The 12,609-nt window shown below is 42.8% G+C and overlaps 1 protein-coding gene across 12 annotated transcripts in view; it reads right to left on the bottom strand.

Annotated features, from left to right (window-relative positions):
* The window catches only part of LOC119185255 (uncharacterized), a 49,768-nt gene that overhangs the window by 29,701 nt on the left and 7,458 nt on the right, over positions 1 to 12,609 (bottom strand). For 5 of the 12 annotated variants that reach the window (XR_012886313.1, XR_012886314.1, XR_012886317.1 and 2 more), the window contains exons 2-4: positions 5,080 to 5,198; positions 1,895 to 2,591; positions 726 to 773 (exon numbers count right to left, since the gene is read on the bottom strand). The exons of 1 other annotated variant lie outside the window; for it this stretch is intronic. Coding sequence is in view for 5 of the 11 variants with exons in the window: in XM_075874395.1 (XP_075730510.1) it covers positions 726 to 773; positions 1,895 to 1,930 (84 nt within the window). In the remaining 6 variants the exon portion in view is untranslated. Of the gene's footprint in view, positions 1 to 725; positions 2,592 to 5,079; positions 5,199 to 12,609 lie in introns of all 12 variants that reach the window. 6 more of the 12 variants (XR_012886318.1, XM_075874397.1, XM_075874398.1 and 3 more) reach the window with 5 other exon arrangements.

The raw sequence follows: 12,609 nt of genomic DNA, 5'->3' as shown, positions 1-12,609 counted from the left end.
AGTGCAAAATACGCACTCATATATTTTTTTTTAGTGAAGCTGTCAAAATCTTAGGGGTCAGCAAATTACATGAGGGTGCAAGTAATGCGCATAAATATGTATTTGCGAAATACTCACAGCAGCAGCATGCTCATATCGTACAAAAGTGAAGTTATTTCTTCATTGCATATTGAACTGTAGGGTTCTTCACTGGTCCTTCAAAACAGTATGCTAGCCAGCAGTCAACTTATTTAAATGAGCTCCACCAATGAAATTACAAATAGTTACTCAAAATGGGTACTTAGTTATGTGGGTAATTATATTCCGTTAAGAAGGCCTCTTCTTCCCCCTCTATTTCAATACTCCTTGTCACTTTGACAAAATTGTGTCTATCTTTACAGTAAATTACTAAACTAGGCAACTCTACCAAATTCAAACCAAAGTTCTACCATCAACTCTAATCATTGAACACATTCCTCGCGTTGCACGTAGCCCTCTTTGAAGGAAGTCTGTAAATTATGCCTTTTCATAATACTGACAGTACATATGAGAATGAAGTGCTATTCCCTTGAAAGACGTGCATAGCAGTGAAGCAATACTCTGCAAGGAACTTTATTTCTCATTTATCCGATCCAAAGACTGTTTGGGCACTTTGTAATTTATGTTACCTAATGAAAATGTAATAGATCAACCCTCATTTTTTTTCCCCACAAAAAAAAAAAAAAAAAAGGCTACATGCCACTCACATTCAAGCCATCTTCTTTGCATGACATCGGGACATGTGGTCTCTGAGGCTGTTTTTTTGCGAATAGGATGCATGGAATAGATGCATAGAAATCACTGTTTAAGCCAGAAGTAACATACAGTACATCAGCACATACGTTCATATTTGCCATTAACCAGACTTGCGGATATCAAATTACGAGCATTTTCCATTAACATTGTAATTCATTGACGATTAAACCCCTTTATAAAAGGCATGCTCCAGGCAGCAATTTTTATCTTTTATATAAGAGGTCTCTTATAAGGAGGGTACTTAGGCATTTTTTTATTAACTTGTAATTTACTGTAGGCACACTGGTGTTTCTTACACCCACTAGTCTTTATCTATCATAAATGGGTTCGACTGTATTGCTTATTTCAGTAACCAAATTAATGTATCCAGTTGGGTTATTTAGAACACAAGCTGATGTGTGCAATAAAAGCTTGAACAGTCCTATTTGGGTGCAACTGTACAGTTGAACATCTATGACTGTACCATGCAGCAGCATACAGGATGCGAATTTTCATTTAGGCTTTTTGTGCTGCTGATTATTTGTGTGCTCATATTAGCTCTCCACGCTGGCCCGCTCCTTGAAACGGTGCTCCTGTGGCTTGATAAGCATGGCCACATCAAATGTTTATTCTAGGAAATCAAGTGTACAGGCAGTTATTATACTTCTCATCAGAGTTTACGACAAGCTCATCAGAGTTTCGGATGAGCTCTAGAAATGCCTCTCTTCCAGCTTTCACTGTGACTATACTGCGCTTTTTGCGCATGTCTGTTTGTTTTTTTTTTGCATCCATTGTAATTTTTTTATTCACAACCAACAAGATTGATGCTGGAATTTCCGCTACACAGACTCGTTAACACTACTGCATCAAAATGGCAGGAAAAACAGAAGTCTGGCACAAGAAAAACACAAACTACAGTGCAGTTGCCACAGTTTCTCTCACAAGTCTCCCATTACTTGAATTGGTGCAGCACAGCTGTTTATGCCCAAGTGAAACATCCATCCATAAACTGAAAACCCCCAGCACATATATGTCACACCGGTATTTGACAAGCGCCACAATCCACCACTGCAACACTAAAAATAATGTTCGTAAGCAAAAACTGACGTGGCAGAAGGATCGGGCAAGCCAGAGTACTCACCAAGGGTACCCTGAAGTGTCGGAGAATAGAGCTCATGGCAAAAAAACACACGCCCCATCAAATAGCTATTCAAGATTGTGCACAAAATGACAAGTGCCTGAGGCAAGTCGTACAAGACTACCGATGTGGCAGAAAAAAAAGACAAATGTTGGACAAATGGTAAACGTTGAAGAAGCATAAGCTAATTCAAAACAGACTTGCTGTACCTTTCATGAAAACTTTGAGCCTTTTTGAACCTTTTATAGAAATTCAGTATCAAATAAGGGCTGTGTGTGGCACAGCTTGGCTGGTCATTTACTTTAACAGAGTGAAAATTCGCAAGAACTTTCAAGTTCGGTAGTAGCAACAGTACAACAACTCGCTCGTCTTTCGGTATTTCTGAATTCACTTCCCAACATACTGCACTGGATATATCAGTTGTTTTACCAGGATGCATCTGCGAAAATTGTTTTACCAATTTCTGGGCACTTCAACTTGAGGTTTCATTAGAGAGCTGCCATTAGGGCAGGTCGTGTGTCATGTCACTTCATGGCATGAATATGGGAGGGAATTTAGACAGCAGTACAACCAATTGCCTGAGCCAATCTGTAGGTGTGCTGTCTGGCTGAAGCATGTCCTTGCACGCAGTTCCACAGCTTGACAAAGCTAGTTTTCACCAGGATGTCTATGAGTGAAGTGGTCCCCCTTTTTCTTAATGCTGGAAGAACAATACACAGAGTGTCAACACCATAAAATGCTATACAGCTATGAACACCTGTACGGTCAGTACAAAATACAATAATCAGCAATGTAGGTCGGTGCTTTACCTCCCCCACAGCACATAATGTTTAGGCATGAAAGGTAGAAATTTAATGTCTAAAACGGAGAAATATCTATACATGAGCCTGCTTTCTTTACAAGAATGAAGCAGAGTATCAAAGAGCCCCTGAAACACTTCTTCAAAATGGGATATGGAAGTGGCTTGACTACAAGTGAAGTTAATTATTCATATCACAATTTAAGCAAAACACCTGGTATCAAGGAAGCAACCACCAATAAACTCTTTATATCCCAGCTTCCAAATAAGAGAAAAAACATATAAGCAATTCATGCTAATACAAACACACAGTCTTAAAAATCTATCTGAAATGTTAGCATTACCTCAAAGTTCTATAGACTCATCTCCATGTGACAAATGCTGCAAGCAGCGCTCGCACTGTCATCTGTTTTTCCCCCCTTCTTGACTGCATAGTATCTTTCCTTCTCGCTCAAACTGAGCTGCGTTAAGGCAATATCATTTTATTATGCCCCAACTCGTCTTTTCAGCAGTACTCGTCGACGAGCCCGGCGAGCTGTATGCCTAGATTTTTTTTTATAATTTCCCACAAACGCCCATGTTGGTTCGGATCATTTGACTTTACTCAAGACAAGGAAGCATTGATGTTGTTTTTATTATATAACTTTTGTTGCACTGTGTGCAAACCAAGTTCTTTAAGTTAAGATGTCGCTGCAGTGTCCACATTTGTGAATGGCAGTGACACTGGGTTCTTGTAATAGGTTGATTAAATGCCATAGACAGTATCAAATGACGTATGACAGTAGGATATGCCACACAGCCATATCGCTCTACACAAGTTATCTGTGATAGGGCAAAGAATGCCTCTGAGAACTGGTGTTCAGAATTCATGTGCTTTATCAGTGAAGCGGTTTTGGTAATACAGATCTATGTGGCTTAATTTTGATAACGCCCAGCGGAAGCGAATGTTTTGATTTGGAGAGCTCTGATGATACACACGTCTTTTGAACTATGCTATTGATCATGATGAAAGTGTTCAATCTGAACATGAGTGCGTTCATCGTTATGACAAATTCACTCATAATTATGAACACACTGAACAAAAGATCTAGGCAAGCAAAAGCACCTTGTATGATGACAGCAATAGTGATGTTGAAAGCACTGAACATGAGGATAAATGCATTGATGATCATCAGGAAAGATAAAAGACGAATTTGTAGACGCAGAGCCGTTAGCAAGGAGGCCCTATGAACAACTATAATGATGATGATACTGATGACGAGACGAAATGTGATGAATAAACAGTCATGATCAAAATTATTAGGGCATTGAAACAATGTTCGTAGGAAGCGGAAAAATAAGCTACACTGGGACAGCAAAAAATAAAGAATGAGACAAGCGCTCAACTTCAAGTAAGCATTCATTTAGAAAGGCAAAGACATATATAGGTGAAAGAACAAAAACAAATAAACACTTAGTTGAAGTTAAAAGCTTGTTTCATTTCTTCTTTCTCGCTGTTCGGTGCAGCTTAATTTTGCACTTCCTATGAACATGGATTCATACTAACTAGCTTTATCTACATGTTTGGTATATTGAAACAGAGACATCAGCAATCAAGGTTCCAATGTGCGATAAAAAATGGTAATGGACCCAGTGTGTCTAGTGTTTCCAGCACCCACATATGTGGATGGCTGTTTTCCTCAGGAAATAAAGCTAAATATTCCTGCTTTTAAGGCTATTTCCTCTCTCATCTCCAATGTTATTGTGTAAATGCAAAAAAAAATTTACACACACAACTGGATAAGCCATGGATTATAAAAAGCTGCGTGCCAACACAAAATTTGCTAACCTCTTTTTTTTTTACTTTTGCCTAATCAGAATCTAATGACCTGTTGAGTCGGGAAAAGAGTCTCATATGCCCCCGTTTAAAACAAGTATTTCACTATATGCCCGTATGCGACGACCAGTGGTAGTTTGACTTCACAAAGCACTTGACGGCCCTTTGATGTACGTGACCTTTCGTAAATAAGTACTATCAGGTGACTGCAAATGCCATCAATGTCAGTGGCAACCTTGTTCCATACTGACTGCGCTGGTGTTTTTATTGGCTAGGTTGCACACTGTGCTGACTTAATTTGATCATGAAACCATGACACTTGCCTAGCGTCACAAGTTGCGAAGGTGCCAGAGAGAAGCCAGCCACACGGTTCAAAGGCTGTACCGTGACTAAATATTTAGGATTTTCTCACCTTCTGTTTTACTGCAAAATAAGGAAAGGAGTCCTAAATTTGACGAATCAGAGATGCCCTTCAAGCACTTCATTCTGGTGGCATCAGATGAAGCAGCCATAATGAATGCATCTTTCAAAGCTCTCTCCAATGTTGAAAGATTTAAGCATTGTTTTTCTTACCCGCAATTATAGAGGCGCAGAATGACTAGCTGAATGACGTCGTCGGTGCTCTATCACTTGATACATCTTCATTACTGATGGAGTCTCACTTCGAGACAGTGCAATATGTTCTGCGGTATCTGTGCACAAATAAAGGCAAGAACACTGTACTCGCACATTGTTACACTTGTAGTAGCTTTTATCTGTGTGTCGTTTATATTACAATTTAATGTTATCATGTAAGCTAGTTTTGGTTTACACCCACTGAAACACTTATATGCATTGTTCATTTATTGCTTTTATGCCGTTATTGCTGCTGTGCTTGTTTTGACTTGCATATTTATCCCCCTTTTTTTTTGTTCTTTCCTAACATAAAGTCTTCTTTACATTGTATGTCCTTTTTGTGTAAGCCTGAAAAGACCCACAATATTGACTACATAAATAAATAAAAATAGAGCATAGGGCACTGCCAGTCGAGTGTCTTTTCTAGCATGTGGCATGCGCTAGGTATCTGTTGTGGGCTCAGAAAGTCATCGCACAGCCTAAGCATTGACCATGTTTTTTACCAGCGGAGCTGCTTAAAGAAGCCCGTGAAATGTTTCCCAAGGACTTCACGAGTATTCAAAGTCCTGGCCATTCATTCAATACTACATTGAATCCCTCATCTAGATTCATCAACTGAGTTCATTTAAAAGGGCAGTGACACAAAATTTCGTGACCAAGATAGCCTTTAGGATCAATTCCTGCGAACATACATATACTATCTACAAAATATCAAACAAAAAGTATAGCTGGAAAGGTATCTTATGTGAATTTTCGAAGCTTGCTTGCGCGATCGTACAAACACCCTTAAAAGTGAACCCCGCAGAGTACCCTCATGTTACCATGCTACAGTCAATACAAGTTATGATGATATCATAGCCACCATTTCTCTCTTGCCGCATTTGCTCCAGCCGACTACTACTCGGTAACTCCTCCCAAGTCCGTGGCCCCAGCGCACATGCTGAAAGTTTTGTGTTTTGCGACAGTGCTGCCTCGTTTCCTGTTCAAAAGGACTTCTTAATGCGAACAGTGAGGAAGTGCATCACAGTTCTGTGTGCTGATGCATCGAGAGTAGCCCACGCTAGGAGGTGATAGCTGCACACAGAGGCTCTACGTTTTTGGAGCTTAACCTCTTAAAAGGAAACTGAGACATTAAACGGCGCAAGGGCCATTTAATGGCCAAAGAGTGCCAGTTCATGGGGCAAGAGATGTGGACAATCATTGTGATTAGCGGCTGTATAAGGGCCTTAAAATTCCTCGCGCTAAGGCGGGTAAAAAGATAGAAATTAATAAAATCATGACCATGCCGTGGATAGTGTGTGGTCTTTATAGATGACGAAAGTTTATGATAATAAAAACCATGGTGGACATGTATGGCATTAGCACAAGTGCCTCGATCGTTTACACCCTTGCGTCTAAGGGCCGTGAGGCAAATGCTTTGTTCAGTGTAGCCACCGCAGCATAGACCTGTCTGGAGAGGTTGTGCTACGGAATGCTCGGGTATATCATGTGAAGGGTATGGAGTTCTCTCAGACAAACCAACAACGATTTATGTGTGAAAAGTGGTTAAATACCGACAAACATTGCAGGATGAAGTGGTTTCTGTTGTCTATCGGGTAATGGAAAGTCTTGTCCTCTCAGCGTATCTAATTGTTTCCACTGGACTAAAATGTGAAGTACAGTGAGTGCTTCTCCACATCTATCACACAACTGTGGATCGCCACTAGACAAAACAAATGAATGTGTAGTGTATGTATGTCCTGTTCTTAACCCTGTAAGTATGACTTCTGTGTGGCGTGATTTCGATACTGGCAGCCAATGACCAAGTTGCGGCTTGATGACATGCAATTTATTACCCGAGTGTGTGTGTCCCATGTGCTCTACCAATAACCTCCGAGCTTTCGTTTTAGAAAAGGCTTCAAGTTGAGCGCAGGAATTGGTATCGATGTATTGGTAGCAGTTCTGTTGGCAGATCCAGCTAGCTGGTCCACCAGAACGTTGCCTTGTATTCCGCGGTGTCCGGGCACCCAGCAGACTACAACATGCTGCTTGGATGAGTAGACTGTGCATAGGAGCGAATAAAGCGAGACAAGGACAAGGTTTTTGTGCTTTTTAAGAGTTTTCAGAGGTTTTGCTACGCTTAGGGAATCTGTATATATCATTGCCTTCTGTAGCTTTATTTGTTTAATGTGTTTAATGGCCGCAAGTATGGCTTAAGCTTCGCCGGTGAACATGCTTGTATCGGAGTGCAGAACGCCGGCTTCCGAAAAAATGGGCCGACGGCTGCTTACGAGACAGAAGTGTTGGACTTCGAAACATCCGTAAATAACTCAGAACATGTGTATTTCTGTTGTGGTTCTAAGAAGTATATCTGAGTATGTGCAATAGGTGCACGCTTCGTAACCTCCAAGAAAGACACATCGCAATCCATCGCCTCCCACTGTCACGGTGGCAGGCATACTGCAGGAGCCATCAAATGGTGTTCCAAGTGGCACACCAGTTTCCTTCGCTAAGCCCCTCACACGGAGTGAGTAGGGCTGCCTCATCGAAGGCCGTTTTTCAAACACAGCAAGGCTTGACATCTCATTAATTGTGGAAGTGAAGGATGTTCCTTGTTTGCATTCACTTTAAGATAATATTCAAAAGACATGTAACATCTTTGTAGGTGGAGCGACCATTCATTTGATTCCACGTACAAGATTTCCATGGGGCTGATGCAAAGAGCACCCGTAGAGATGGACGCCAAGATGATGAACAGGGTCAAGCATTTCAAGGGCAGTAGGTGTCGCAGACTGATATGCTATTGCCCCATAGTCTAGGCTAGTACGTATGAGGCTTGTATACAAATTGATCAGACACTTTTAGATGCGGAGCATCTTATACTCGCGCCTTGTAGTGCGCCGTCCGCGCCGTCCGCACCGCTTCTCAAACATTCGACAGCTGACGCGCGCGCATGCGCCGTCGCGCCGTCGCCCACTCTTCCACCATCTGTGCATCCCTTCCTCCTCTACACACCGCGCGCGCTTCACTCCTCCACCATCTGTGCACCCTTCCTCCTCTACACACCGCGTTCGACATCTACAATTCTCCTGATTCTCCAGTGGACGCGCATGTGGCGTCGCGCTTCGAGAACATTCAACAGCTGACAGTGCATGCGCCGTCGTGCTGTATATATACTCAAGGTCGGCGCTCGCTCGCTCAGTTGCCGCTCGTCGGTTGGTTTGTACGGCGCGTCGACGTCCAAGGTCGCGGTGAAATGAATTCCAACGAATCCACAAACACATTGATCGACGTCCCTTCGACCAGCGCCGCCCTTTCGCATACGTGTGTACGTGTTCACTCATTTAACACCCCCTCCTACAACCACGTTAACCAATTTAGCCATCGACCCAAGTAAGTCGCAATTTAACACCCCATTTCACAACCACGTTAACCAATTTAGCCATCGACCCAAGTAAGTCGCACTTTAACACCCCGTTAACCAATTATATGGTCCGCATCCTCCTCAGTGTTCCCCCGAGGGAAGCTGCGGGCAATTTTTTTTGTCACTTCCTCACGTAATGCCTGACAACACTTTTAGAACATTCATGGCTTTTATGCACTTGTTTTTTAGATACTTGATAAGTGGTGTGAAGGTTAGCTTGGCAGCCTAAATTAGGCCTAAGAATTTGTGTTCAGTATTAACCGAAAGACGTTGCCCATGCAGTTGAATATCAGGTTCCGAATGAATGCCTCTCTTCCTGGAGAACAAAACACACTTGCTTTCCTGTACCTCCAGTGGGAACCAGTTTTCTTCTGTCCAATTGGAGACTTTGTTCAAACGTAACTGAACCTGCCGCTCACACATGGCCAGATTACAAGACTTGAAAACAAGCTGGACGTCATCGACATATGTGCAGTAAAATATAATTCGAGGGATGGACAAGCGCTAAGAATTCATTTTCATAATAAAAAGTGTGCAGCTAAGTACACCACCTTGTGACACTCCTGTTTCTTGGACAAATGCTTGGGAAAGAACGCTGCCAACTCGGACATGGAATGTCCGATTTGACAAGTAATTTTCGATTGTGGTAAACATTTTGCCACGCACGCCAAGGTGAGGCAGATCTCTAAATATTCCAAAGCACCTTGTTGTATCGTTAGCCTTTTCGATATGGAGGAACACAGAGAGAAAATATTGTTTGTGGACGAAAGCGTCTTTGATCTGTGCCTCGATACAAACAAGGTGGTCGGTGGTGGATCTACCCTCTCAAAACCAGCACTGAAACGGATCGAGCATAGTGTTTGTTTCAAGGAAATGTACAAGTCGGCAGTTTATTATTTTTTCGAAAAGTTTGCACAAGCAGCTTGTAAGTGCAATAGTCCTATAACTCGAAACTGAAGAAGGGTCTTTGCCCTTTTTGAAAATGGGAATAATAATAGCCTCTTTCTAGGAAGTAGGGGTAGCATCAGAAAACCAGAAAGCATTTAACAAACAAAGTTAAGTTTTTTGCATTTCGATTGGCAGGTTTTTCAACATATCGTACACCACTCAATCAGCACCTGGGGCGAAAACACTGCAGGAGTTTAGTGATGCCTGGAGCTCAGCCAAGCTGAAAGCCTGGTTGTATGCTTCTTAATTCTTGTTTTATGTTTTTGAAAAGCGTCAGTATAGTTTGACGAGCTGGACACCCATTCGAAATGTGCGCCGAGGAAGTTCGCCTGATCTTCCAAGCTGTCACCATGTATCTTTACGAGTGGGACTGAGTGTAATTGTCTTCCTGGTACCCTACTAACCATGTTCCAGACTTTAGCCTCCTGTGTATACGAGTTGATACCTGTTAAAAACTTGTGCCACCTTTCCCTTCTGGCCCGCGGACGCGTTCTCCTGCCTCGAGATTTTATTTTCTTAAAGCGGTCGAGGTTTTCCGCTGTCGGTGAGTTCTGCAGCAACCTCCATGCCCTGTTCTGCTCCTTTCGCGCATTTCAACATTCAATGTTCCACCAAGGTACGCGTCGCTTGTCGGGCAGTCCAGATGTTTGCGGGATGCACTTGGATGCTGCGTCAGTAAGAAAAACTATGAAATACTGCAAAGCTTCATCTATGCCTGACCCACATATGTCAGTCCAACTTAAGAATCGTTATGAAATTGTCCCCTGTTGGCTTTGTTTGTCAGCCATTTGGGAACATGTGAAGGACATTTATATAATGTTGATATGCTCAAAACTAAAGGAAAATGGTCCCTTCCATATAAATTAATCATGCCTTTCCATTTCAGTAGAGGTAGAAGTGAAGGAGATACAATACTGAGGTCTATAGATGAGTATGTTTTGTTGGCGATGTTATAGTACGTTGGTTCCTTCCTATTTAACAGACAGGCACTAGAAGAGAAGAGAAACTGTTCAATGAGACAACCTATTGCATTACAGCGAGAATCTCCCCACAGACCGCTATGTGCGTTCAAGTCCCCAAGGTCTAGATTAGATAATGTTCATGTAGTTCATCTATTAAAGACTGTAATTCACATTTTTCAAGACGGTGGTGTGGAGGTATATACAAAAAGCAGATGGTGACGAGTTTGTTTAAAAGAACTGCTCCGACAACCACTAACTCGAGGGAAGTGTGAAAGAGTAATTTTGTACATTCTATCCTTTGACTAACTATAACAACTACACCAACGGATCATGGCATGGCATCATCTCTATCCTTTCAGAAGATTACGTAGTTACGTAAAAAGTTGGTGTGTGTTCGTTCTAAGTGTATCTTGTACACACAGCACTCTTTGATTGTGTTCATGGAGGAGTTCTTGTAGGTCATCGAGGTTTCGAAGAAGCGTCTCTGATTCATGTGGCAGGACAGTCGTCCAGCCCCGTTATTGGCTTTTTATATTTCTTGGTGCGCTCCTAGGAGCCACGCCGCTCTTTCGGCACCAAGGATACCATTTTATCCTTTGCCTCCTTGGAGGCACTGGATGCCAGGACGTGCGAGCTGGTGGTTTGGATTTTAAGCCTCGCCTGGTGAGGTGAGGCCTTGAGACCAGAGGACCCTGGAGTCTCCGGTCTCGATTCACTAGGAGGCGGAGTAGACTGAACTACTGCCGTCTTGGAAGCACGCCGCCACAGCCATCGGCTCGCTCTGAGCTGGCCAAAGGAGTGGTGAGGGCTGGTGCGGCAGTGCCCCCTGCCGCGCCGCATCAGCATATGTGGGGCAATAAATTGGTGACACTCTTCTACTTGCTTTTTTTATGTGATGTTTTCTTTTATCTTCAATGTGACTCTCTCTCTTTTTTTCAAAATGAACAGAACCGCGTATACGGCATAATTTCCGCCACAGTTAACACGGGTGACGGTTCTTTGCAGTTCTCAGACACGTGGCTCGACACTCCACATTGTGCACAAGTTTGGTGACCACGACAGCTGTGTGAGCCATGGCCATACCTCTGGCATTTAAAAGAACGACGTGTATTATGTATGTATGGTCCGATTAATTTGATTTGTGGGGTTTAAACGTCCCAAAACCATCATATAATTATGAGAGACGCCGTAGTGGAGGTCTCCGGAAATTTCGACCACCTGGGGTTCTTTAACGTGCACCCATACGTATGTATGGTCTGATCAAAGTCTTCGTGTACCCAGTTTATATAGTTTCTGCCAGATTACTGGAAGCGAACGTGAGTATAAGGTGTTTTGTTGGTGTTTGCTTGTTGTCTGATGATAATCTTTTGCACATTGTACACATTGTGACTCTTCTACCCCTCCAGAAGTTCTGCTTCGGTCAGACCATGCGAATCAGCATCAGATACCACTCCACGAGTTGTGTTCATTGATCTGTGTGGTGTTACAGTGATCGGAGTGTCCGCAAATGTTGAAAGGTTGCGTAGCTTTTCAAACTGTTATTTTTCTAGAACTTCGAGGAGAAAGTCTCCGCTGGCCATTTTGGTAACTTCGTACCCAGCCCCAATAGTTTCTGTAAGACACCTGGATACTACAAAGGGGGATACAATTCTGGCTTTCTTGCCACTTTTCTCACAATGCATGATGTGAAAATAACGAAAGTTTTCATTTGATCAGTTGAAAAAACCGGTGAAAAGTCTTCGGTGCATACACGCTTTAAGGCGGTATGATCGTTTAACAGAGGAAAAGCTCTAGGCATGCCTGTTTAATTTTCTTCAGAAGCGTTGGCGGCCACCCAGCACGGAACTCAACGAGGGGACACTACAAGTTTGCGGATGCTAAAACCTGTAGACGCCAGCCGTACAACGCTACTATAACCCAATGCGCCTAGACCGAGGTAGGCTATTTGCACAGGGTTAACCCTAGCCGCCAGGAAATTTGGAAGTAAAGGGTAGAGAGTAGAAGACAGGACAGATAAAAAGTGAGAGATAAAGACAGAGATGTAGGGGTAGAGAGATAGGAAAAGATAACTGCCATTTCCCCTGTGTGGGTCAGCTCAGAGGTGCCATCTACGTGAAGCCGGGGCCAAAGCGGTATGTTGCCTCTGCCGGGGGGCCTTAAAGGTCCAATCACACA

The sequence above is a fragment of the Rhipicephalus microplus genome, chromosome 9 (genome assembly GCF_043290135.1).
Source record: "Rhipicephalus microplus isolate Deutch F79 chromosome 9, USDA_Rmic, whole genome shotgun sequence".
Lineage (NCBI taxonomy): Eukaryota > Metazoa > Arthropoda > Arachnida > Ixodida > Ixodidae > Rhipicephalus > Rhipicephalus microplus.
This window is presented reverse-complemented; position numbering and strand designations above follow the sequence as displayed.